The sequence below is a fragment of the Odocoileus virginianus genome, chromosome 12 (genome assembly GCF_023699985.2).
Source record: "Odocoileus virginianus isolate 20LAN1187 ecotype Illinois chromosome 12, Ovbor_1.2, whole genome shotgun sequence".
NCBI lineage: Eukaryota > Metazoa > Chordata > Mammalia > Artiodactyla > Cervidae > Odocoileus > Odocoileus virginianus.
In genome coordinates this window covers 60,053,843-60,079,876 of record NC_069685.1, presented here as the reverse complement: position 1 = coordinate 60,079,876, position 26,034 = coordinate 60,053,843, and the positions used below count along the sequence as shown (strand labels likewise).

General features: G+C 50.6%; 1 protein-coding gene and 1 long non-coding RNA gene across 2 annotated transcripts in view; one reads left to right on the top strand and one right to left on the bottom strand.

Moving 5' to 3' along the window:
• SSH1 (slingshot protein phosphatase 1) overlaps positions 1–26,034 on the bottom strand; it is a 56,494-nt gene that overhangs the window by 9,796 nt on the left and 20,664 nt on the right. Inside the window, exons 3-13 of the mRNA XM_070475451.1 lie at positions 20,654–20,757; positions 16,295–16,359; positions 15,706–15,827; positions 13,610–13,678; positions 12,012–12,077; positions 10,346–10,540; positions 9,293–9,386; positions 8,280–8,408; positions 5,205–5,251; positions 3,254–3,400; positions 1,531–1,731 (exon numbers count right to left, since the gene is read on the bottom strand). Of these exons, the coding sequence (XP_070331552.1) occupies positions 1,531–1,731; positions 3,254–3,400; positions 5,205–5,251; positions 8,280–8,408; positions 9,293–9,386; positions 10,346–10,540; positions 12,012–12,077; positions 13,610–13,678; positions 15,706–15,827; positions 16,295–16,359; positions 20,654–20,757 (1,239 nt within the window). The remainder of the gene's footprint in view (positions 1–1,530; positions 1,732–3,253; positions 3,401–5,204; positions 5,252–8,279; positions 8,409–9,292; positions 9,387–10,345; positions 10,541–12,011; positions 12,078–13,609; positions 13,679–15,705; positions 15,828–16,294; positions 16,360–20,653; positions 20,758–26,034) is intronic.
• Positions 13,674–16,275, top strand: LOC139037810 (uncharacterized). The gene is made up of 2 exons (XR_011490725.1): positions 13,674–13,926; positions 14,226–16,275. It is a non-coding gene; the product is annotated as an uncharacterized lncRNA (long non-coding RNA).

Here is a 26,034-nt window from a genome sequence, read left to right as displayed (position 1 = left end):
CAGTGAAGGAATCCAGGGCTGTCCAGAGCTATTTTCCAGACCCCCAGCTGCCCCTCAGACGTGGCCAAGAAGCCGGTGGGCTTAGCCTGCAGCCTCCCCATGGTGCTGGGCAGAAACAGCTGTCAGGGAGGCCTTGGACAGACTGGGTGGAAAAGGAACAGGGAGAGCGAGTGGATCCACCTGGGGTCACTGCGGACCCCTCCGTGGGGGCAGGATCACCCTGCATGGGATCCCTAGAGGCCAACAGGCCTGGGGACTGCCCCTCCTCCCCGGGCCACCCTCTGGCTGTATGACATGGGACACCTCAACCTCCAGTGGCAGTTCCAGACTCCCCGTAAATGAGGGATCCTCTATCCTTTGCAGGAGAAGGCAATGGCACCCCACTCCAGTACTTTTGCCTGGAAAATCCCATGGATGGAGGAGCCTGGTAGGCTACAGTCCATGGGATCGCAAAGGGTCAGACACAACTGAGCGACTTCAATTTCATGCATTGGAGAAGGAAATGGGAACCCACTCCAGTGTTCTTGCCTGGGGAATCCCAGGGAAGGGGGAGCCTGGTGGGCTGCCGTCTATGGGGTCGCAGAGAGTCAGACACGACTGAAGCGACTTAGCAGCAGCAGCAGCAGCTGTCCTTTGCAGACCTTTCTCACATCGGGGTAGGTAGGTAGGTGGGTGGTGGTAGTTAGAGAATTAAAAAGCAGCTACGTCATCACTGACCACGAGATGGGTCTACTGAAGCATCTGGATGGTGCTCGTGGAAATTTCATAACAACCCTATGAGGGGGTAGTGAAAGTCGCTCAGTCATATCTGATTTTTTACAATCCCATGGGCTGTAGCCTGCCAGGCTCCTCTGTCCATGCGGCTTCTCCAGACAAGAACACGGGAGTGGGTGGACGTTCCCTTCTCCAGGGGATCTTCCCGACCCAGGTATACTGGAGTGGGCAGCCTGTCCCTTCTCAGGGGCTCTTCCTGACCCAGGAACTGAACTGGGGTCTCCTGCATTGCAGGCAGCCAACTGAGCTACCAGGGAAGAGTAGGAGGCGGGGCAGGGGGAATGGAGTTACTTCTTAACTCAGGAGAGGAGACTGTGGCCGGGGCAGATGGATGAGCTAGGCCTGAGCTGCCAGCTTGGCGGCAGCGGTCTGCCCCTGCAGTCCCTGGGGCTGCCCTGCGGTGAAGCCTGGCATGGAGCTGGGCACAGAGCAGATGCTTAGGAAACGGGGCAGCCCCAGGCCGAGCCGCACGTGGGAGTCCTGCCTTGGATCAGAAGCCATGCCCTGCTCCCTCCAGCCACAGAACAGCTTTCTGCACGTGCCAACACAATCAACACAGATCCCTCCTGGAAACCGCTGATCAAACCCCAAACAATAGCTGTTTTGCTCAGATGGGCTCCCCTCCACCCCCCTAACCCCGAGGCAGGATTTCTGGCTGTGGAAGCCAACCCTGGACTGGACGTGAGCGCGGCTAGGCGGTAGGGCTCCTGGAGCCCGGCTCGGCTGGTCGGTTCTTCCCGGCACATGGTCACCCACCTGGCATCTAGGATGCCTTCATACTCAGACAGCTGCCTCATAAAGCCTGCGTTGGGGCGTGTGATGCTGCGTTTCTGCTTCACGTAGTTGTAGGCTTTCTCCAGGGTCCAGCCGAATTCCTTCATTGCATAGGCTATGACGGTGGAAGCCGAGCGACTGACGCCCATTTTGCAGTGTACCAGGCACTTGGAGTGGTTCCTCCTGCAGCGGCGGGGGCGGGGGGAGAGGGCAGAGCTTACACAGCTGCATTCTCTCAGGTTCCGTGAGACAGATATTTTTAAGACAAAAACCCCTGAGGTTATCTCATTACCCAAACCCTCCGAGGTCCTGAGGGTAAGGTAGCAGGTGTCCACAGACCCTCAGAAAGAAAGAACTTGGCTGCCAAATCGATTAGCATATAATGGGAAATCGAGACGGAGCTCTCCAGCCAGGCCCAAGCTTGGCAGGGAGAGAACTCCTGAACCGGGCCACCACCAGGGACAAAGCAGGAGTCTGCCTGGGTTGGCTGGGACGGGCTGGAGGACCAGAGCCCCTGGGGCAGGAAGCAACTGGGCAGCAGCAAAAGGGGTTATCTGCAGAGCAGACGGAGACAGGGAGTGGTTACTGCAGAAGAATGGGGTCAGCGGGCTGAAAGCTCCAGGGCCCCGGGAGAGAGCGCCTCTGCAGACAGGAGGGTCAAGGAGCCACCAGAGAGAGAAGCCAAAGGAAACAGATGGGCCAATAGGTCTTTTTGTAAGGAGACGGTACGGGTCCAGGCAGGGCAGATTTAACAGACACGGCAAGGCCAGGAACACTGTTGTTTTAGCTGTCGCTGCTCCAAGAAGGTGAGGGGGAACAGGCTGGGGGGCGGGGGCGGGCACAGGCCGGGAAGGCCGCACCTGTGAGGGCTTATTGGTACAGGAGGTCGGGTGCCAGCCTCCTGTTTACATTAGAAGCAGCCCACCTGCCAGGTGGGGACAGGCTCGCTTGCTTTACCCCAGGCTTGAAATTCATCCTCAGATCTGAGTTTGTTTTTTTTGGACTGCGAAGTCTATGCCCCGGGAACCCAGGGGAACTAAGATTTGGTCCCACATCACGGAGCTCTGAGCTGGAGGGGTGCAAAGCAGAAGGGGTGGATGTCTCTTGATAGCATCTCAAGAGCTGTTTCCTGCTGGTGATACTTCAGGGAGATAAGAGGTGTTCCTTGGGAAGGTAAGGTGAGGACAAGACAGGCTGATGCTGGTGACAGGCTTGAGGGCAAAGGGGGATGGCCGATCCCACCCTATGTGAACGGGAGTCCAGCGAACTCAGGTGGAGGCGGCCACAGCTCCAGGCACTTGCCTGAGTAGATGTATGGGCAGATTCCTCCGGGCCAGCAGCCCCAAAGGTCCTCTGAGTCATGTCTGGCCCGCATGCCCCCCTCTCTCCTCCAGCTCAGCAACTCCCCACGGGCAGAGCGCCTGAGAGTGTGCGCTTGATACAGAAGCTGTGCCTGGAGCCAGAGCTGATGATGAAATGGGGGTCAAATGGCACGGCAGGTGGGAGAGAAGGTGCTCATTTGGGGCCCCGGAGAAGATGAACGACTTGGCCCTTCCGGTGCCTGGGGTCAGAGGACTGCAACGTGCCGCTGGCCCTCGAGCCAGGAGGTGGCTGTGTCCGGGGTCCCTGCTAATGTCTGCCCGCCAGTGGGTGGGCAGTCAGCTTCTTCCCCAGCCTGGGTTCTCTGGCTTCTCCGCCCACTTACTTTGCTTTGTTTATAAAATGGTACGCCTCGTTCCAGTGGGCGAGGAGGTCTGTGGTCTCTTCATCATAGACTCGGATGTTATGGTAAGCAAATAAGCCAGGGAAAAAATTATCTATTTCTCTAGTGACGTTTAAAATATAGTCAACACTGCAATGAGAATAAAAAGATAAAGAACAAATTTGGAGAATCAGAACGAGGATAAACAAAAAACAGAGTAATAAAAAATTGCGCAGGTAAAATTAGATAGTCAATGGGAATTTGCCATGTGGCTCAGGAAACTCAAAGAGGGGCTCTGTATCAACCTAGAGGGGTGGGATGGGGAGGGAGATGGGAGGGAGGTTCAAAAAGGAGGGGATGTATGTGTACCTATGGCTGATTCATGTGGAGGTCTGATAGAAAACAACAAAATTCTGTAAAGCAATTATCCTTCAAAAGGAAAAAAAAGAAAAGATAACACAAAAGAAAAAAAACTGTTAAGAGAGAACATTAAATACACATTTATAAAAGATCTGTGTTTTCACGGCAGAATTTCATAGTGGGGTTGTTTTTTTTTTCCTTTTTTTGGTTTTTTGTTTGTTTTGAAAGTGAAAGTCTGTCGCTAAGTCATCTCCCATTCACTGCAACCCTCTGGACTGCCTGCCAGCTCCTCTGTCCGTGGGATTCTCCAGGGAAGAATACTGGAGTGGGCTGCCATTCTGGTACCTTTTAAATGCCCTCTGTATGATGAGAATATATGTTTATGATAAAAAACAAATTTCTGCATTAAAAAACTTATAAAAAGAAAGATTCATTCAAAGCATTGTCAAGCAATATTAATTCTAGAAATTCATCATATGTATTATTTAAACACATTTTTTAACTCTTTTAAAGATTCAAAATTCATAACTGTTATAAGTATACAGAGGCTTTAAAAAAAAAACCCAATGTCTCCACTTTTAAGTAAACTGAATATATCCATCCATTATTTATGCCCTTGGGAATTGCCTTAAATCCTTTTTCAAACAAGACAGGCTATAAATAAATAAATAGTCTGGAGGGTTTGCTAATCCAGTTAACCCAGGTTCTATAGTTCTCTACTTAATACTTACATTCCTGGAAGACCAAAATAATTTCAGGAGTTTGAAAACACCTCAAATAGATCTCATAAGAGAATACTTATAAATGCTTTAGAAAAAAAAGAAAAACCTTTAAAATCATTTATTTATTCCCAGCAAGATAAAGCATGGATAGGATCACCCTCCACTTCAAGATCCCTTTCGGTTGAAAGAACACATCTTAACCAATAGCTCTGAAGATATATTTTAAGATTTGTTTAGTCTTGACTTTTAAATGCAGTAATTCAAGAATGCCATCATGTCAGACACACAGGATGGTGATTTTGTGGCTGTGTTGTTTTTTAAAAAGATGTCCAGACACTTGTCCTTAAAGGTCTAGATTTATACATTTTCTTTATTCCTGCTGCCGAGCGTTTCTCAGACTGAGGCGTAGGTTTCTGGCCAACACGGAGTCTCTAACTGCAGGTGTCAGGCTCAGAAGTACCACCTCAGATGGAACCGGCAGTGGTCTGGGAGCACTGCTGACTGGCTCACAGGCACTGGGATGCTCTGCATCCCTGCCGGGCAGTGGGGCGGTAGGAGGGGGCTTGTGGCTCTCCCAGCATCCAGGCTGCCCTGTACAGTTCGAGGGTGGCTTAGAATCTTTTTCCCTGACACCCACATTTCCAAACCCCAGTGACATCTAAGGCCCCCGAATTATTCAAGGAGGTGGCATTTCGAAACACATATGGTTTAGCTATGCCAATCAAGCAAGCCAGCAGCCGCACTGGAGACTGGGGTGCGGGCAATTCCGGGCGGGCGGGTGGGCAGCACCAGGGTTCGGCCTCCACGGGACGGCCGAGCTGAGTTTCTAAGCTGCCTGTAAGGACGAGGGAAGACAAGGGGAGCAGACTCACCCTGAGCCCTGCAGTTCCTCCAGGTTGGATGCATTCCATTCAGAGCCCTGGGGGACAGATCACACAGACCCCTGTGAGTTGCACATCAGCTCAGGGCTGCCTGCGGGATGCGCGGTGCGCACCAGCCCTGAGGGTGCTGTGGAATCTCGACAGCCCCTGGCCTCAGAGGAAGCCACCTCAAAGAGGCCAGTCTCAAGGCAGGCTCCCGGAGAATTCAAGGCATTGTCAGGGAGAAGGGCAGGTCAGGAAACCCTGCCCCCTCCCCTTCACCACTCCTTTTCCTAGGTCTCCGGCAGGGTCCCGGGCACCAGAAGCAGTGACCTCTGACCTCCCAGGCGGGAGAGGGCACTTCTACACGCTGCTCACTGCAGGCAGGAATGGGTTTACCTTTTCTGGGAAGTATTTGGCAATGTTAAAAAAGTTCCCACCCTCTGATCTAGAAATTCCACTTACAAAAGGCTACCCCAAGGAAACACCCAGAATTCACACAGGAATTTATGTACAGGGATATTTACGGTTATTTATAATAACAGGTCAGCAGAAATCACCCACGGGTTTGACAAGAAGAAATCTGTAACACAAATGATGATGGGTCCATGTGATGGAGCCATTGAAATAAATCCTACTTTTGCAGGGTATTTAATGACACAGGGAAATGCCACATAGTGAAAAAGGGTTTTCTAGAGCAGGATACAAAACTACGAATCAACTGGTATGGTTCCTTTCCTTTTCTTTCTCTTTTTTAAGAAGTTATAAATGCATTAAAAAAAAAAACCCAAAAGACAGAAAAATAAACATTCCAGAGTATTAACAGTGACTGCCTCTAGATAGTGAAATTGAGAATGCTTTTTCTTCCTTAGACTTGTATTTCCTGGTGGTGATTCAGTCATTCAGTCATGTCCGACTCTCTGAGACCCCATGGACTGTACCTGACAGGCTCCTCTGTCCATGGGATTTCCCAGGCAAGAATACTGGAGTAGATTGCCACTTCCTCCTCCAGGGGCTCTTCCCAACCCAGGGATCAAAGCCACATCGCCTGCGCTGCAGGTGGATTCTTCACTGCTGAGCCATCGGGAAGCCCGTTATGTTTCCTGACCATCTGCATCTTGTTTTTGTTTTTTTCCAGCCGCTCTGCGCAGCACACAGGATCTTAGCTCCGTAACCTGGGACTGAACCCGAGGTCCCTGCATTGGGAGCTCAGACTTCCCTGGACCATCAGGGAAGTCACACGTTGCAACTTCGTATTTTAAAAACGGTTTTCTAAAAAAACAAACCCTCCATTTCCAAGCAGGCAAAGAATACAGAGGGGGAAAAAAACCCAAAGATTAAAAACACCACTCTGCTCTTAGGAAATGGGATGGACACAGTCACAGGAGCGGCAGCACCCTCGTGGTCTCCCGATAAACCTTCCTTCCCGAGAGGGCGGACCCTCCGGAGGCAAGGGCCCCAGTGGAGCGGGCAGTGTGCGGGCAACTAGCTGGATTTTTCATACTGGAGGGAGAGGCTCAAATATAAAAATTCCTTTGGTATCTCTCATGGAAAAAGTGACATAAAGCACCGAGCCACGCCGAAAAAAATAACGAGAGCTCTGCCACGGCCGTGAGCATCCCCTTGCCGTGATCACCACCTAGTGGAGAGACCAGCCAAGGTGCCTCTGGCTGTATGTCCATCAGGGAAGACAACCCACTTCGCAGGGAGAAGAGTAGAAACAGGACTGCTTTCAAGATTGGGGCTTCAAATCCACACATTTGTAACCAGTTTACATATATACTACATTAAATATTTATAGATTGGAGTTATAGATCAATATACAAAAACATGTTAAACATATATTTACTCCATTAAGTATATATCAAGACATACACATTTGGGGAACTACTGGTAACTTCCTACAGGCAGAAAACAGTCGGTCACCAATATGTTCTCTCATATTGCTCTCTCATAATCTCTCATATTCAGCAGCCAATATGCTCTCTCAACTTTCCCAAGGAAGTGATTTCTGCTCTGACCATGGCTACCACCTACGAGTGCCTACAGAAATGACACTCGGTGTTTAAATACACACTAACTTAAGCTTTGTAAAGGTCCACTGAGCTATGTGGGTGCTTGCTCAGTCACTCAGAGTGACTCTGGGACTCTTTGTGACCCCACAGACTGTAGCCGGCCAGGCTCCTCTGATCTTGGGATTTCCCAGGCAAGAATACCATTTCCTCCTCCAGGGTATCTCCCAACCCAGGGATCAAGCCCTCCTCTCCTGAATCAACACTGAGCCGCCTGGGGAGGCCCTTCTGCCTGGAGGTATAGGAAGGAAGTGAGGCCAAAAGGATTGCTCCCAGGCATCTAGCTGGTCAGGCTGTGGGATGGGAACTTGAGTGTGGCTGGCGGGGGCAGGGGGAGGGTGGTTTCCAGTCTCCATCATGCCCTGCAGACTCCTCACTAAAGGAGCACGCCTTCCTCTCCGTCCCCCGACTCTGAAAACGTACCAGTTGCCTTCTATGGAGACTGACGGCTTTATGAAAATCTGAGTGAGAGACGGGGTGGAGGGGGTGACGGATGTGCAGACCCTGCTGCTCCCTCCACGGGCTCTGGGAGCAGGGCCGGGGCAGCCGTGTGTACCAGCAGGGAGGGCGAGGGAATGCTGCCTCCTCTGCCTTTTCTCACGTCTTAGGACGCCGAGGCCTAATTTTGGGGTTAGGCATGTGTGCTCCCTTCAGTAACTGGGCTTTTTTTTTTTCCTTCAGCATTTGGAGGGGGTTTCTGGTAGTGACCAAGGAAGGCGGGAAGGTGGCGTGTGTCTGAAAAGGGCAGCCAGCCGCCTACGCCAGAGAGCTTTTCAGACAACTCCCCGCAGCTCAGCTGGGAGCCTCGGCTCCAACATCTGGCTTGGGGAGCAAACCAGTAGGCTGCAGGCCAGAGAAAAGGGTCAAGAGGGGAGTTCCCGTAAAAGTCAAGACGGAGGCTCCAGGAACTCAAGTTTCTCCCCCCTCATGATTTGCTGCAAACTCCAAACAAATCCCGGTCTGATTTACATCCCCCAGCCCCGAGCCAGGCCCCACCGGGCACTGTGCCTCTTACGAGATAAAGATGGTCGAAGATGAGAGAGGGCTTGTCCATCTGTCCCAAGATAAGGAGCATCTCGTTGTCTATAAATTCCTTGAATTCTTTCAGGTTACAGTTCATCTGTTTCTCTAATTCATTACGAATCTGCAGAGTGGAAAATATTACGAGGGTTTAAAAAAACCCACAACAAACCAGTTCCTTCAGAGGAGTCAAGTCACAGCAAGAACTATGCTGTTGCTGTTTTCAGTCTCTTGGTCGTGTCTGACTCTTTGCAACCCCTTGAACTGTAGCCCCCCAGGCTCCTCTGTCCATGGAATTTCCCAGGCAGGAATACGGAGTGGGTTGCCATTTCCTTCTCCAAAGGATCTTCATGACCCTGGGATTGAACCTGTGTTTTCTGCATTGGCAGGCGGATTCTTTACCTCTGAGCATCCTGAGAAGCCCAACTATGGCTGTTTTCAAAGGAAGTATTTGGGGGCTTTTTTCAAGAGTCATCACATATACATTTAGACATACCGAACACACGTGTGGGTGGCAGGAAAACAGGCTACTTGGCCTCAGAGTGACTCTGACTGGGGGATGTTTATTATTTCAAAGAAGGAATCTGATTCCCTGGGATCTTTTCTACTGAGTTGAAAGCACTTAATGCTTTTCCAATGCTCAAATCTATCACCATGAAAACCTAAGATCAATTTCATCTTGCTTTGGAAGATACCATCATGGGCTTCATTATGTATTATTTCATAAAAAGACTGTTTTGTATACCATCAACCTGTTACTGAATTCAGCTGTTACTATAATTCACAGCATTCCACGGACAAAAAGCAACAGGAAGAAGAAAACAAGTGATCCACAGAAACATTAAAGGGAGGTTTCACCTGGCTTTGGAAGGATTTTTTTTTACACGCACTAATTTGTAAACAGATCGTATGTGACTTTTACAATGGCAGCTTCAACCTCTCGGATCTACCCGACAGGAAGCAGGGACGCCCGCAACCTCGGCCTGCCCAGCAGGGACGCGCTCTTACTTCTTTGGAGGTCACGTTCTCCAGGTCTTGACTCATCATGATGCTCCGGAGTTTGGCTTTGATGAGACGCTCCGTCCTTTCCCCTTCGGTCGGCCTGGGGAGAAGTCGTGTTTAGGGACGTGCAGAACTGGAGGAGGCCTGCGGTCGGCGTTCACAGAACCCCAGCTGCGCCTGGGCAGCACAGAGCACGGCTCGGGCGCGTTCTCAGCGAGAAGGGGAGCGGGGCAGGGACGTCCCCGGGGGGCTGCCGGGGGGGACAGCAGACCGGGGATGCAAATGGTGGTGGCGAGGCATGCTCACTCCTCATGCGGGTCTGTAGAGCCCCTGACTCTCAGGGCTGGAGGCTGGAACCCCCGGGGCCCTCAGGCAGCCCGTGGCCCAGCTGTATCCGGCTCCTGTTACCCCCTTACACATTTAAACAGACCCAACATCTGCGAGCCTCCCTGCACCTTCTACAGGCCAGCCTGATCCTGACCCTGGGGCCACACGGACCAACCAGGACAATCCTGGCATGTGACGCGCCTTCATTATACTTGAAGGCACATATTCTCGCCAGTGCTCTCGTAATTTCTTGGAGGCCTCGTACATGTGGCTTCTGGTCCTCCCCACATTTGCGGGGCTCCCCGCCCTGAGGAACAGTAGAGAAGGGGCGGGCGGCTCCCTCCCTCGGGACTGGAGCTGAGTGTGGCCTCGGGGCACGCGGGGCACCTCTGCTCTGAGTGGCGCCCCAGGCCTGCTATCACGCAGTCGTGTTTCGGGACCCACGGGACCAGACGCTACATTCATCTTATAAATGTATTCACTCTTATAAGCAGAGGAAGAGGCTTTGCAAGCCCTGTCTGTGGCCTTGGGGAGGAGGGGCTGGAGCTGAGGAAGTTATGGAGCCGCTCCCTGGGCACGCATTCACGCCTGAACTCGTCATGATCTCCAAAGGGGGAGTGGAAGTCACAGATCCTCCTCCAACCAAACACAACCCCTGGGGGCTGCAGGTCAGGAACCCCTGACGGGGCTGTGACGCTGTGCGGTCCGGGGTCCAGGGGTCCAGGTACTCACTTGTCTGCGAACAGGGCGGGGGAGTCGGGCCTCGTGGATTCGAGGTCCTGCATGGCATTCCACTCGTTGATGCAGCTCTGCTCGGAGCCGATGCAGCTCTCGTAGTAGGAGGCCCAGAGCAGCGCCACACCCCCCGGGAAGTAGTTGTGCCGCCGCGCCACCTCACAGGCCTTGTGCAGGACCTGCAGGGCAGACCTGGGGCCCGGGGAGGGGAGAGGGTCAGGGGCAGGAGACACAAGGGGGCCTCGGGGCCGCTAGGCCCCCCTGCGGGCCTCTGGGACACGGGGCAGTGACCCCGAGGGCCAAGGCAGCGCCTGTCATCAGCCCCAAGGAGGGAACAACAAAGCTTCCTAATTCGCCCAGTCGGGCAGGCTCCCAGGTCATGTTCCAGCCTCAGGGGGCTCCCAAGGACGGATCCACTGCTGGGGCTGCGGTTACCTTGAAGGCAGGGACCCCAGTTTAGCAGAGCAGTTGGAAGGAAAGTTTCCTCAACACGCGGCACAGAGGTCTGGCTGTGTCCTCAGTCAGTTAATTTTCAGCTCCCTCCCATCAATGTCAGAATAGCTTAGATGCTCAGATTTCCTAGGGAAATGAGTTCTAGAAACTAATTTTAATATGAGAACTGCAGAAGAGGTTTGGGAAGGCAGTGGGGCAGAAAAAACAAAACTGCAGACGCATATGGTAGCAGCCAATTTACTTATCCTTTTCCTACTTCTTTTTACAAAAATATGGGCTGAGTATTTCTCAGTGAATGAGGTGGATCAGGTATCAGTGAAGGGAGGACGAACGAGACCTTGGATGGAAAAATTATCAGAATAAATGGTTACAGTGAACAGTGTGTGGGGGGCGGCCCTTAAAAGGTTGGACACAGAATTACCACATGATCTAGAAATTCTGCTCCTAGGTACATTCCCCAAAGAACTGAAAGCAGGGATTCAGCAGATACTTTGTCCGCCAGAGGTCACAGCAGCTCTATTCACAGGCGCCAAAAGGAAGAAGTAACCCAAACGTCCATCAAGAGACGAACAGATAAACAAAAGCAGTATATCCATATAATGAACTTACTATTCAGCCTTAAAAAGGAATGAAGTACTGCAACATGGATGAACCCTGAAAGCATCGTGCCAAGTGCAAGGAGCCAGACACGGAAGGACGAATGCTGTATGATCCCATTTATATGAGGGACCCAGAATAGGCAAATTCATAGAGAGAGTGAAAGATAGAGGCTACCAGGGGCTGGGAGAGGGGACAATGGGGAATTAATGTTTAGTAAGTGCAGAGTTTCTGTTTCAAGTGATGAAAAATTCTGGAAATGGACAGCGATGATGGGTGCCCAACACTGTTAATATATTTAATGTCACTGAACTGCAACCTTAAAAATTGCTTAATGGACTTCTCTGGCGGTCCAGTGGTTAAGCTCCCAATGCAAAGGGTGTGGGTTCGACGTCCCTGGTTGGGGAACTGAGATCCCATGTACTTAATGTGGCACAGAGTGGCAAAAAAAAAAAAAATTCTTAAAATGGGAAATTTTACGGTACATGTATTTTGCCACACACATAAAATAAACATACCTAAATGTGCTTCCAAGGAGATGGGGCTTTTTAATTCGTGCTGTCAGCTAGGAAAATATGTGTAAGGAGTTAAAAGTCCCTAAAACCACACTTACCACATGGCCTGGACAGACACAGGCTTGAAGACGTGCATCCTCCCAGCGGTGCTGACGCTGAACCCACTGAGGATGAAAAACAGAAGACGGCGTGGTGAGAAGGCGGGCCCCAACCACAGCACTGCCAGGCGGCGGCGGACACCCCGAGGACAAGTCTGTCTCACCCTGTCTGACAAGGGACCGCTGGCCACAGAGACAAGCGCAAAAGCCAGAAAATGAGACAGGCCGGAAGACCGGCTTCTAACCCACCAACAAAGCCAGCCAAAAGCCGAAAGCCCAGCAAACGGAACCCCAGCAGTGGACACGCTCGCCTCGCTTGCCCACCCCGCTCCCCAACTTCTGGCCCCCACACACTATCTAGGTTCTCTTTTTCCATTAGGGTCTTAGGTGCGGGCATGTGGATCTAGTTCTCTGACGAGGGATCAAACCAGGGGCTCTCTGCATCGGGAGCTTGGAGTCACAGCCACTGGACCATCAGGGAAGTCTGTGTTTGCGTAACAAACACATTAAGGAAAGATAAAAGTTTAAAAAGGAAATATATATGGCAATTCCCTGGAGGTTCAATGGCTAAGGCTCCTTGCTTTCATTGCAGGGGGCACAGGTTCGATCCCTGGTTGAGGAACTAAGATCTTGCAAGCTGCACAGCAGGGCCAAAAATTTTTTTAAAAGTAGACAAATAAAAATTAAAAAAAATTTAAAAAGTAATTGTAAGCCCAAGTCTTCAGTAAATCTAACTTTAATTTTTCCCTCCCAGTTTTATCTATGCAGCCACACAACTTTTCTTGCTGTAATCTCAGTGGAGATCATTTCCTCTCCCGCTTCTTCCGTACCTGGCCGTACCTGAGGTCCCCTCACCTCGCTGCCGCTCTAGGATCTGGACCGCCCTCTGGCCCTGGTCTACCTGCCCGAGCCCACTGGGATGATTCCTCCGCTGCATCGCCCCCATGTGGCACCTGAAACACCACTGCACCTGTTGCTTCTGTGTCTTCCCTCAGCCCCCAGAGACCGGAAGTCCAGCCGCACCATATTCACCCGTGCACTTGCAAGGACCAGCCCCAGGGAGGGCACACGGTGAGTGTTCATTTAACAACTCAAGGCAAACAAATGAACGTCTGTTTAATGCTCTTCTTGAACTTCATACAGCAGAAGATCTCCCAAAAAGCAGAATGTTTCTGTTGGTACCTCATGACCCAAACTCCCTTCTCATTAGAGGTGTGTGCGTGCTCAGTTGTGCCTGCCTCTTTTCAACCAAATGGACTATAGCTGGCCAGGTTCCTCTGTCCATGGGATTTCCCAGGCAAGAATACTGGGGTGGGTTGCCATTTCCTCCTCCAGGGGATCTTCCCAACCTAGGGATTGAACCCATGTGCCCTGCATTGGCAGATGGATTATTTGCCACTGAGCCCCGGGGAAGCCCAAACCCCCTGTAACACGTCCCGAAGGGAGCGTGCCTTGTGTGCCTCTCGGGAGGGCAATGCTACTCCCCTGACGTCATAAACATGTCACACACGAGAGTCTGTTAATGATTATCCGATGTCCAAACTGACTCGTGTTTCAAAGTCTACAGTGAAAGAAGCCTTTTTAAGAGATCTCCTTACCCATCTCCATCGAGGTGGATCTTTGTGTCGCTCCACAGGCGGAGAACCATCCCGATGGTACAGCTTTTACTACACCGGAGGGAAGGAGACATCTGGAGTTAGGGGCCACCCTCCTGCCGAGGCCTTCCCTCGCTGGGTCTCCACCCAGCTGGGCCAGTTCACGGGGAGGAACCACACCTGCCCTGGGTCCGGCTGCCTAGGGGTGTATCTGAATGCAGGGACTGCTCACCACTGAATTCCAGACGACGCGGGCCTGGGATGGCCAGAAACCCCAGCTTAGAGACAGTCACGGGGGACCACGACTCCATAAATGCCAGGTCTGAGCTGCAGCTCTCAGGGGCCAGGAGCAACCAGCTGACCACACGCCCGCAGCGCAGCGGGGGTGAAGCCGACAACGGCAGGCATATGCCTGGCACGAGGCTACACACAGCTTGGGCGACACAGGAAAGTGGTGGCAGCTACCCTCCGTCTCCTGTCCTGGGGTGGCGGGGGTGGGGAGAGTGCCAACACCAGGACTGGAGTTCACTTCTGGACCTCTGCTTCTGTACCTGCTGTGCAGCTGGTGCTTTTAAATTCAGCTTAATCTGCTTTTTTTTTTTTTTGCCCATCCCAACAGCGAAACGATACCTGACCACTTCAGAACCTGGCATTGCTGAGAAACACAGACGGACAGAAAGGGTTTTATCAGAGGGTCTCCTCGGATCACTATGAAAATTCTTCAGGCATTTGAAAGAGTCGGCTTGTGAGAAAACAGCCATCACTGCCAGGGCCAACTCAGACCACCTCTGGGGACCCTACACGGGCATCTCTGCTACCGGCTGACAGACCCTAAGGGAGCATGGCTACGCACACAAAACCACGCACGCGGGCAGTCCTCGGGTTTACGAAACCCACTCAGCCTCCGAGTGTCAGCAGCCGCGGGGGATCTTCTCAAACCCTGTGCTTCTCTATCTGCCTTCCTGTTTCTTCACTTACTTGTAACAAGCAATGGAGTCTTGGTCACAAGGGTGGGGCTAGCTGCAGCCCCCTCGCAACAAGAGGAGACAGCACAGTCTGCCTCTACGGCTCGTGGTTTCTGCCATCAATTCTGCCTGAAATGCTCTTCCAACGCACCCTCTGACCTGCCCCAACCCCGGACTCACCTGACAAGCCCACTCGTCCTCTGAAGACTCGGCTTAGCCATCGCCTGCTTCTGAAGGCCTCTGGCAGGCCCCCCACCAGGCCCACGCCTCTCCTGGGTTCCCACGACCACCCCACACTTCTCCATCACTGGGCACGTCACCCTGACTTCTGGTGACAGCTCTCTCCCTGCTGAGCTCACAGGCTCCTTGAGGCTGAGAACCGTGGATGCTGGTGCAGCCCTGTGTGCCCGGGCCGAGCCTGTCGCCTCATGCTCAGGAGAAGGCACACGTATGGCTTGCTTAGCGAAGAGCAGGTTAATGAGGAATAAAGGGAGTCTCCTCTAGTCTCCTCCAGCTTTAACAAATTCAGGTTCTGCAATGACCTCACTCGCATTAACTTCTCCGAGATTTAAGGAGAGTCATTCACTTCCATTTCACATATATAATAAGGTCTATGATATAACTATTAGAAACTTGGCCTCCAGTTGTTGGGAAATTCCCAACCTCTCTTCAAGCCTCTGACCCAGGACCCATCAACAAATACTTGGGAATCCACGGGGTATTAATACTGAATCAGGCCCTTGATATAATGCCCATTGATCACATACTTCCTTATGGGATGGTCGGCCTGGAAGGTGCCTTCCTGCTTTACCTGGTCTGGCTCCTGCTTGCCCTGAGGTGTTCACCACAGCTGTCACCTCCTCTAGGAAGCCCTCCTGGTTAAGGTGCCCTCTCCCAGGGCACCCCTGGGACCCAGGGTTAAATCTCTAAGCAGAGTGCAGACCCTAAGCTCTCAGAGCAGAGATTGGACCAGCACAGCACATGAAAGCTAAAACGAGGGGCTCCATGGTCCCCAGGGCCTGACTACCTTGTCAGCTACTGTCCCCACCGTGGGTGTGGGACCCCAGAAACCTTTTTCCAGCAGCAACTCCTGGCCCTGTTGCAGAGGGGAGCCACTGTGCAGAGCAGACTCACCTCTCCTTACTGGAGAAGTCAACTCCCAGCAGGATACTCTCCTCCGTGTCCTGGCGCCCGCTGCTGTCCACCACCACCATGTAGCGGACCCGCTCCGCCCAGGCACTCTCCAAGCGCACGGCCTAGATGGGTGGACATGCTCTCGTTGGCCTGCCTTTCCAGGCGGCCGCCCCTTCCTCCACTAGCCCAAGACCAGAGACTTTCGTTTTTATCTTTCTTTTGAGAATTTTGGAATTAAGATGAAAGTGTTATATCTGGTTATTATCCCCAGCATGCGGGACAGCACTTGGCTCAGAGAAGACCCTCAAACTTCGTTAAATACAGGTGAACAAATAAAACCCAGAGAAAGACGATTCCAGCTCAGCACAGACTGACCCAGAGACCTTATCCATCCTTTCCTGCACCTTCTGGGGACAGAGGAGCAGATGGGGATTTGGTCTTAGTGAACAGCTTGGGAGAATTTGCTATAATGTAAGAGAGCCAACCCACCCCCCATTCCCCGACCTCTCTTTCAACTCTTGCTCGTCAGTAAGTGCCTACCAAATGTCACAATTAAAAATGAAAACTTGCCACTCTCGTCTCTTCTTACCAGCTTGATTCTATCTTCACAACGCAGAAGGTTGATCATGACTTGAAGATGCTGAGGCAGGTCCCCTGGTGGACGAATGGAGCAAGTTTAAAACAGGTCACCCACCTACTTTCTAGGCAGACACCCCGGAGAGGCTGGTTTCTGAGGGTCTGGCAGACCTGGACTTCCCTCAGTGCACTCCAGAATGCTGCACAGTGAGCATGGGGGAGAGAGTTCACTGCCAGGTTTTTTAAAGTTGCTTTTGTTTTATGAACTAAGTGTAATGTGGTTTTTTTTTTTAACATACAAAATCTGAAAAATACAAACAAGCCAAGAGGAGAAATCTTATTAAATTCAAGCAAACGTGACTTTGCAGGGGGTGGGGGGAGGGCAGCAGAAACTACAGACACAGATGAAGAGAGGGATTTGCTGAGGGCTGGTCTGAAAGAAAAAGGACTTGGGGTTATTTTCCACTTAAACAATCTGCCTTCAGTGCAGGAGACGTTGGTTCAATCCCTGGGTCAGGAAGATCCCTGAGAGAAGAGAATGGCAACCCATTCCAGTATTCTTGCCTGGAGAATCCCAAGGACAGAGGAATCTGATGGGACTACAGTCCATGGGGTCACAAAGAGCTGGACATGACTGAGTGACTAACACGCACACACCACTTTCCATAAGAAAGGGTGAAAGACAATGACTTCTATAAGCAGGAGGGGAAATGTTTTAAGTCACTCCACAGAGAGCAGGTATGTGCTGGGTACCCAGAGATATAATTTGAGTAAATAGCAATGGCATTCTTTTTTTTCCTGCTAAAAATCATATACTCTTTTTCTGTTTGTTTCCCCTGGGTAATTGAAAAGAGATGGGAATTCAGGGTCAGCCTCCAAACATCACTGAGTGGCCGCAGGGTCCCTGGGGATGCCTCTGGGCTGCAGGGAGGGGAAGAGTTTCTTGGAGGTGGTGAGCCTCCAAAGCCATGCAGGATCCAACCCACAGGAGAAGGGCTGCATGTCCCAGGCACAGGGGACCCCAACTGAGCTTCGTAACTAGTAAGTAGGGAGGGTGGTTCCAATGCCGCTTTTTTCCCTAGCTTATGTATATTTCAAATATGTCTGTGTGGGGTTCTTTCTGAAGAAATGGTTCAACTGTAAAGATGCTGATGCAGAAGAAAAGTGCAAGGAGTAATTCACAGAAAATCCATAAACATTTCAGGTTGTGCAACACTGCTAAGAAACAATTATCTTAAGAAAAAAAATGATCCTACAGATTACAATTAGAACCCAGAGGGATTAACCCATCGGATGTGTCCCTTTTTTTTTTTAAACTTGCTTTTCCCATATAATTTTTTTAAGTTGGTATGCTGAATTTTCATTTTTTTATTTAGTTCAAGAAATTTTTCTTTTTTATGGCCATGTGGTGTGTAGGATCTTAGCTCCCTGACCAGAGATTAAACCCCTTGCACCCTGCCGTGGAAGTGCAGAGTCTCAAACACTGGATGGCCAAGGAAGCCCCTGGGCGTGTTCCTTTGGCAAAAAGCATCTTTTTAATCTCAGAGAAGGTTGACAAATGATGTGCAAACGGCACGTCCAGCCTCAGAGAGGAGTCAGTTTGTTGGAAACCTGCCCCCTTGTCTTCCCTCTTCCAGGATCCCACACAGCACAGCACCCTACGCTGGCACCACGCCCCGCGATGCATGACCTGGAGGGGACGATCTCGTTCCGTTTCTCCACCCAACGGCATGCTCAGCTGTCGTGTCACCACCGTCAGGATGGCACACACCCACCACGGCTGGTTCCCGGCTCGCCTGGGCGCCCCCACCGCCTACTCCGAGTCACGGAAGCACACGGAGTGTGCATTGGAAGGCGGACCCCAGTCCCTGGTCTGATGAGTGGCTCAGTGAAAACGAAGCTTTCCACACAGAGAGAGGCCTTTCAGTGGGGCTGTCTGCTGAGACGTGGAATTGCTGACAGAGAGGAATCCCAACCCCGGGCCTGGCAGCCTCACACAGTCTCTGCATGTTAAAGTGTTCAGTAAGCACTCGCAAAAAAAAAGCAGAGAATGTGAGTCTGAAGTATAGGTCGGCCCTGGAAAGGAAGAGTCTCGGCCCGACTGGACTGAGCAGAATTACTTAACGTGTAGGGAGTTAAGCCGCAACTGTCCTCAGCTTGGCACAGGGTTTGCTTAGAGCCTGTGGGTCATCCGGGGGACTTGCTGTGAAGTCCAATGTGTGCCTGACGCACAGTCATGTACTGAGCATCTGCGGCCAGTGGGCAAGCCCTGCTTTTTTGAGCTCACTGGCCCCCCCAGACCCCAGGGCAGAAAAGCCAACATATCAGGCTCCCTTCCCATTCTTGTGGTACCTTCCAGAGATGCACCAACCAGCTGGAATGAGGGATTTTACAAGACAGTTTTATAGCCACTTCCCCAAGATTGCACACAGTATGCAAATATTCGTTGAATTTGAGGAAGGAGACATTTAATACTTAGGGAACAAAACTGAGCACTGGCTTTGCTTACACGTTATGGTTAAGCCACGAACAGCAGTTTACACTCCTAACAGGGCAGACCTGCTGCAGATTAAGGAGCAAAGGTTCTGTTTGTAGTTTTATTGCACCAGCAGTCACTGTAGCAATAATTACAGCTAAGTAGGCAGAGCACCTAGGAGAAGGTAGGCCTGTTAATGTGCACAAATTTTAAATTTCTCGTCATCTGAGTTACCGATATTTGATGCCCACTGTAAAGAAAGACTAGGAGACCAAGGCTCAGAAATTGATTCTGAAAGTTCTGTATGCTTGCAGAACGGGATCAGAAGCCAGGTCTGTCTGGCTCCAGAGCAAATATTCTTTCCACAAAACACACTGCCTCCCTGTGCAGAAGGATTGCTTACTTAGCTTACGACAGACCTAAATCTTGATTATAAATATTGGCATGTGACAATATTGACTGAGCCTTGGGGTTTGCTATAAAATCTAAGACAGGAAATTCTAGCCTAGGGACTCAGCTCCCAGATGAGGCTTGACTGACTTGAGGTTAGACAAACAAGATGACCGAAGCGACAACAGAACTGGCCCCGACTGCCAGCTTCTTTGATTCGCTGTTGTTCTGAGAGGCGAGGTCTTTCCAGCGCCTATTCAGACATGAGCTGCCCATCCAAGAAGCGCCTGGAGACGCTCCCCACTGGCTACAAAGATCCACTTGTACGCAAATGCCTCCCTAACCCTTTACTCCCAGATACCTTCAGGTTCAGGGTCAAGTCACCTAAGAAAACCAGTCTTATTACTTTGTTCTTGTTCCGTCACTCAGTCCGACTCTGCAACCCCACGGACAGAAGCATGTCAGGCTTCCCTGTCTTTCACTTCCTGGGCATTTCTTTTCTTTTTTTGAAAGTTTTTTTTTTTTTTTTTTTTTAAATGTAGACCATTTTTAAAGTCTTTATTGAGCTTGTTACAATATTGCTCCTGTTTCTCTGTTTTGGTTTTTTGGTCACAGGCACCTGGGATCTCAGTTCCCCAACCAGGGACTGAACCCGCACCCTCTGCATTGGAAGGCAAAGTCTTAACCACCAGACCGCCAGGGGAGTCCTTGTAGACATTTCTTATTTCCTTGCTTTTGTGCCTCAGTGAGTATTTGGTTTGATCTCATGTTATAATTTCTGTCTACTTCCAAAAAACCAACCCACCATTAAAGATTAAAGACTTCCCACCCCAGTACATGCCCAAGGTTTGTTAAGAAATTTCCCAAATGAGAGCTTTCCAAATGCTCAGAGCAATGACAGACTAGACATCTAGCACCCCAAGGCAGTAATTTTCAAGGGGACAACATCTGGCTATAAGGTGCTCTGGTGCATTCGTTAAAAAGGCATGTGAAGAAAGTGAAAGTATTAGCTGCTTAGTTCTGTCCAATTCTTTGCGACCCCGTGAACTATAGCCCGCCAGGCTCCTCGTCCATGGAATTCTCCAGGCAAGAGTAGGCAGCCATTCCCTTCTCCAGGAGATCTTCCCGAACCAGGGATCAAACCCAGGGTCTTCTGCGTTGCAGGCAACTTCTTTATCATCTGAGCCACCAGGAGGAGCCCAGGATACTCTAACTTAAAATCTGCAGTTAACTGATAGACTGAGTAGGGAATCAACATCCAAACAGAAAGCTGCTGACCTTCTTATGTACACATGTGGTCAAAGGGTTGCTGGCTCCCAGGGCCGTCAGGAAGACACACATGGCCTCAAGAAGAGAGCCTCTAACCTGCACCTGTCATTACCAACCTGTGCTGCGCTACTTCCCTGGCCTTGAAAACCAGCCAAGCGCTGAACACCAGGGTTGGAGGGTTGCTCGGTTGCACAGAAGGTAACTCCCTGGGTAAGAGCATCAGTTTAGAGCCATCACCTGCATGCTTGTGGGGGTGCTGAAGACTCCGCTGGCCTTGAGGGCTGCTTTCCTGCTGTAGGAAGAGGGCTGCTCCTTTCACCATGAAAAAGCTCTCACTTAAGCTGGGGAGAGGAAAAAAAACAAAACACACAGAGCACAGTCAGGCTGGAATTCGCAGAAGAAAATGGGCAAAGACGAGCTGCAGAGGAAAAGCCGGAGAGTGGCATATAAAAACGCCCAGGGGATGAAATAGTTCCATGGTGATTCCACACAGTACTCCCTGCTGCTGGAGAGCTTACAGGATAAAGGGGGATACTTCGGCTACAACACCTGAGGGTCTCCGTGGGCACTTCCGGCGCTCGGAGCCCCTTCCTGCAGGACACTGTGAAGGGACCCCACTGTCATATGATGCCTTCTAGAAACAGAGACCGACTCTCTGATGAGCAGAGGATGGCTCCTTTTGTGAGTTTTTCAGACTTTTGCTGTTGATCTCTGCCCCCAGCACTCTGAACTTAACAGCCTCACTGCTTCCTGGTGTCCTCAGTTTACAGAGCATAAGGAAGATGAAATCACACTTTCACAATCTGTTTGCATCTTAAGAAAAACGGTGGCTGTGTCCACTGTTCCCATAGAAAAGCTCGAGTTAACCCAGTGAACTTCTCAGCAAAGGGAATCTTTGGTCTTTGTTACTTTTACAGGCAATAATATCCATAGTCAACATGTGATTCTAAGAATTACAATAAAAATTTCACTTTTTTTTTTTTTTTTAATTTTTATTAGTTGGAGGCTAATTACTTTACATCATTACAGTAGTTTTTGTTATACAAAAATTTCACTTTCATGACTTGGCTACCAAGAAAATCTTTAGCTTATGTAGAAATCCAGCCTGTATGAACTGACAGACTATATCAGCTATTAATTACCACCAATGACTTAGAAAAAACCATCATCTCTGAAAACTACACGTAAGACACACCAAAATTATTAATAGTGCTAAGGTTATCTTCCTTCTACTTCTTAGCATCTTCCAAATTTACTGTATTGAGCAAATATTAACTTTTGTAAATGATATTTTAACTTTCAAAGTCATAAGGCAAAACATTTCATTTTTATTCATTTATCTCTAAAAGATCACAGTTCAAATTATAGGGAGCTATATACATCATTCATTCTCTCTTGAGCAACCAATTAACATATTTGATTGAAAGAAAAATCTCTAAGAAACAGAAGCACTTTAAAAAAAAACAAAAAAAATCAATTCTTGACTGAAACACAAGGACATCTTGTGTAACATAAAACAAAATCATCATTGCCTAGGACAGCTAAAGTTGGTAGTTAAACATTCTCATCCTGGAATATTCAGCTAAGTCTAAAATACAACTCCAGGAGCTAAGAAACCTCACCGCAGGGGCCAGTGTCAAGTCAGCAGTTTCTAGAATTAAGAAAAAAAATGGTTATCTTCCATACTGTGAAGACCTCCAATGAAATCTGTTTGTTTTTCTGCCTCGCACGCTAAAAAATCACGACGGCTCAAAAAGCAAACGTTAAGGTTCTAGTTCTGCCCCTCTTATCCTACTGACAACTGGCTTTATCTCTTTCCTTCGGGCAAGAGTTCACACCTGGATGGCGCTTCTTCACCCAAGTCACCCTTTCCACCCTGTGAGTCCTGTACGTGTGGTGCCAGTCTCAGGCACTGAGGAGTCTAGGACTGTAAATTATGGAAGAAACAAGATGCACCCTTTCTGTGAGTCTCACTTACCCACGGCAGGCAAAAAGCTCGTTAGCATCCATTGGCCGACAGACAACCCAGGCTGTCTAGTTCGAGCAAGCGGCGGAGGCCTGCCCCACGATTTTCTACCCCTGAAACTTGTCACTCACCCTTTCCTTAAAATCTTACAACTGAGTTTGTTTTCCGAACTATGCTGTTTTAGGTAAGACATGGATCACTTACTACCTACTTTCATCGCTGCCCGAGAGACTCCAACAAAACGCATGGAACTTCAAACAGCAATCAGTTCATCGAAGGAGCTGGCAGGGGGCAGGTGGAGGGGGGATACTCTGCAAGGCATCATCAACCTTTTTATTCTTAAGTTTAAAAAAAAAAAAAAGGGAAAAAAAAATCCATAGTGACCAGAAACCTGAGCCCTCTGAAAACAGCCAGCCACTGACGGTGACCTTTGCCTTGAAAATCATGGGCAAAAATTCCCCTTGGTTTCCCTTATATTTCCTTGGGGGTGAGGGGGGTGGAGGAGGAACAACACTAAAGAATAGGCTGGTTTTATCCCATGATCGCTTTCTAGGCCCGTTGCTCCTCAGTATTTCTGAGGCTGTTACAGAATCGAGAACCTTGAGGCTACATGTCAATTCAGGGGGCTGTGTGCCTGGGCTCCCCGGGAACACTGTGCCTCTGTCCTCCTCTGTGCAGGGTGAGATCCAAAGCGGCAGGCGGGGAGGCTCAGAGAACACGTCCTCCCCAGCCTCGGAGACGGCCCCGCGGCTCAGACAGTAAGCAGATGGGGCATGAGGAAAAACCCTCGCTGGATGACTCCCAGGGCCCCGAGGCCACAGAGCCTGGCAGTCATGGGACCTAAGAAAATGAGACACGGATATTCTTTATGGCCCTGCTTCCCATCTTCTGCTCTGAGCTCACCAGAGCCTCACTCGCCCACTGGGTGGCTGATGTGAGCAACTGTCTCCAGCAGCCAGCGCTCTGACACCACACGGTCCCCGGGTTCATCAGTCTCCAGACACCCCCACTTTGGGGACGGTGCGCCTTTTCTAGGCTCTCTGGATGAGGAAAACACACCCATAAACCACCCATCCTCATTCCAGGGAAATCAGCCTTTTCCCCAAAGATACTGGTCCCCAAAAAGACAGCTTTTTAGACTAAAGCTCTGGGAAGTCAGATGCAGGCAAACGAAGCAGAAATGTTTCCAACAGGGGATTAAGAACAAGTTCAGCCCCCCTCCCTCCCTCCCCTCATCCTCGCCGCTTTTTATCTCCATGATACAGAGGAGTCTCAGAGGCCGGTTTTGGGAGATGGCATGGGGTCATAATCTGTATAGGGCACTGCAGACAGACAGGGTCCTCCGGAAAACCCCACCCTCCGAGCAGCAACAGCCAGCTTTCACCCAGAAACCGAGACAGGGGAGGGAGACAGAAATCGGCAGTGGTGATACATACTAGGTTTGCTGGAAGCCTCTGAGGAGCAGGAGGAGGGGGCGGTGGCTGGCTGGAGAGGCAGATGTCAGCACCACAGAAGAGGTCCCCGACCGCCTGCCATGGTCACATCGTGTGATCTGAACGGCCCCCGGCCCCTGGCCTCCCCACTCCCTGGAGAAGGATGGATGTCTGACAGAAGGCTGGATGGAGCCCTCCAGGGAAGCAGCAGAGTGCCCGTCCTGATGGAAGGAAGGATGGCGTTTCCACCCAGACAGCAAGCGGCTCTGCTGGAACCCTTGTCCTTCCCTGATATTTGGGTTTAAAAAAGGCCCTTGTCCCTGCCTATCCTGATGAAAGAGGGCTATTCAGAGGGAGCAAAACAGCTGAAGTTCCTCTAATCACTTTTACTCCTACGGCTTTTTGTGGGCCTCAGGAACAAGCGATAGGGTGTGCATTAGAAACTGCGAGGAAAAACAGCTGGCGGCCCAGAAACCCGCCCCGAGCCATGAGGACCCCATTCTTGTTCAAACAGAGACTGAAGATTTCTGTTTCTTTCAAATCACCGTCCATTCACCCAACAGGGACTGTGGGCAGTGGCCACGGTGTGTTTTTAAAAGCACAGACGCGTCCTGGAAGTCCTTCAGTCGTGCTAACCGCTCCTCGAGGAGGCAGATCTGGGGTGTGTGTGTCGGGGGGGACGGTATTCCAGGTAGAGGGAAGGGGAGGGGCTCTGAGAGAGGGGCACAGGGTGGGCTTCGCAGGAAGAGCACGTGGGTGTCCCAGAGGGTGTGGGACAAGACGCTGAAACCCACCTGGCGGAAGCCAGTTCTGCTTTTACTGCTTCTTTTGGCAGAGGAAATATTTAGGTTAAGGACGCAACTAACTATATACGATGCCAGGCAGGACGGTTTAAACTCCCCGTGAAAGGAAGCCTGGAGGGCTGGGAAGAAAGTGCGTCTGAGCCGCGGGTTCTGTAATGTTCTGTGAAGGAAGGGCACCGTGAGACTTCTGGGAGGGCCTCGCCTGCAAGGTTCTCCCAGCTCCCGAGTGATACAATTAACCTGCACAAGAGGATCAAGTGAAACACGCGCTACAATCGCTCTTGCTCTGTGGTTGAGGAAACTTCAGCCGCAAGAGCATAATCTTTATGAGATGGGCTGAGACCCATGTCTCTCTGGCCCACGCCCACCTTCTTAACCCCTGGAGCACCCTCGCTGCGGCCCGTCCCAGAGGACCAGAGTGGAGACCCTGCAGGCCCCTCTGGGGCCAGGCCCAGCAGCACTGAGGAATCAGGAGAGGACCCGTCCCCCGCCCTTCTTCCCAGCACGTGGATGCACCAGGTGCCGAGAGAGACGGGCAACAGCCTCAGAAAGAGAAGACCCGGCGTCAGCCCCGGGGGCACCACCATCATCGTTTCGGGACAGGACACATCACCAAGTCTTTCTGGACTGAATGGGGGTCCTGGGGGGGGGAGGGGCAGAGCCACGCTGGTCAAGAAGCTGCTTCTCACCAACTGCCGCTGCCCGAGTGCCCATCACGTGCCACCCCACCTACTTCCCAAGCTCTGCGGGAAGACGTTCTCTTCTTTCTCACAAATGAAGGTCAGTCCAGCTCTGGGGGAGAGCCTGGACAACCTGATTTTTAACCCACTGCCTCGATGACTCTAAGCGCATGTTGAACTTTAAAAACATACAATGTGCTGGTCTGGGAATCCATATTTCTGGGTTCTAACGCCTGGTCTATTATGTGTATATTCTGATATTCCCTTACAGGGCTCTGTCCAGCCATTCAAATAGCCAAGTATTTGCAGAGTAAGGAGAACCACAGTAAGCCAAGCCTAAATCAGTGTCGACCAGGTAAAGACAACAGTCTTTAAGGGATGGGTCCACATTTGAGCAGTTTGGATGTGTGCCAGGCCACTTAGAAATATAATTCCTTGAAGAAGGGGAACACTCGGTGTAGAGACATCACACAATAGAACACGATACTAATGCTTCTAATATCCAATTCGGTCGTACGTGGTAAGAATCTACAAAACTTCTAAAACATTCACGTCCAGGTCTGATATCAGCCGATTCTAATTTGGAAAGTTTGTGACAAGTCCTTGGCACCCACTTTTTTAAAAGAAAAGTCCCCAAACTGCTACTGAAGCACAGTCAGGGCTAAGAACCCCTGAGCTTAACCATTACAGACGCAAAGAAGGACTGCTTCCTCCGTAAGAGTGCCCGACACACAGC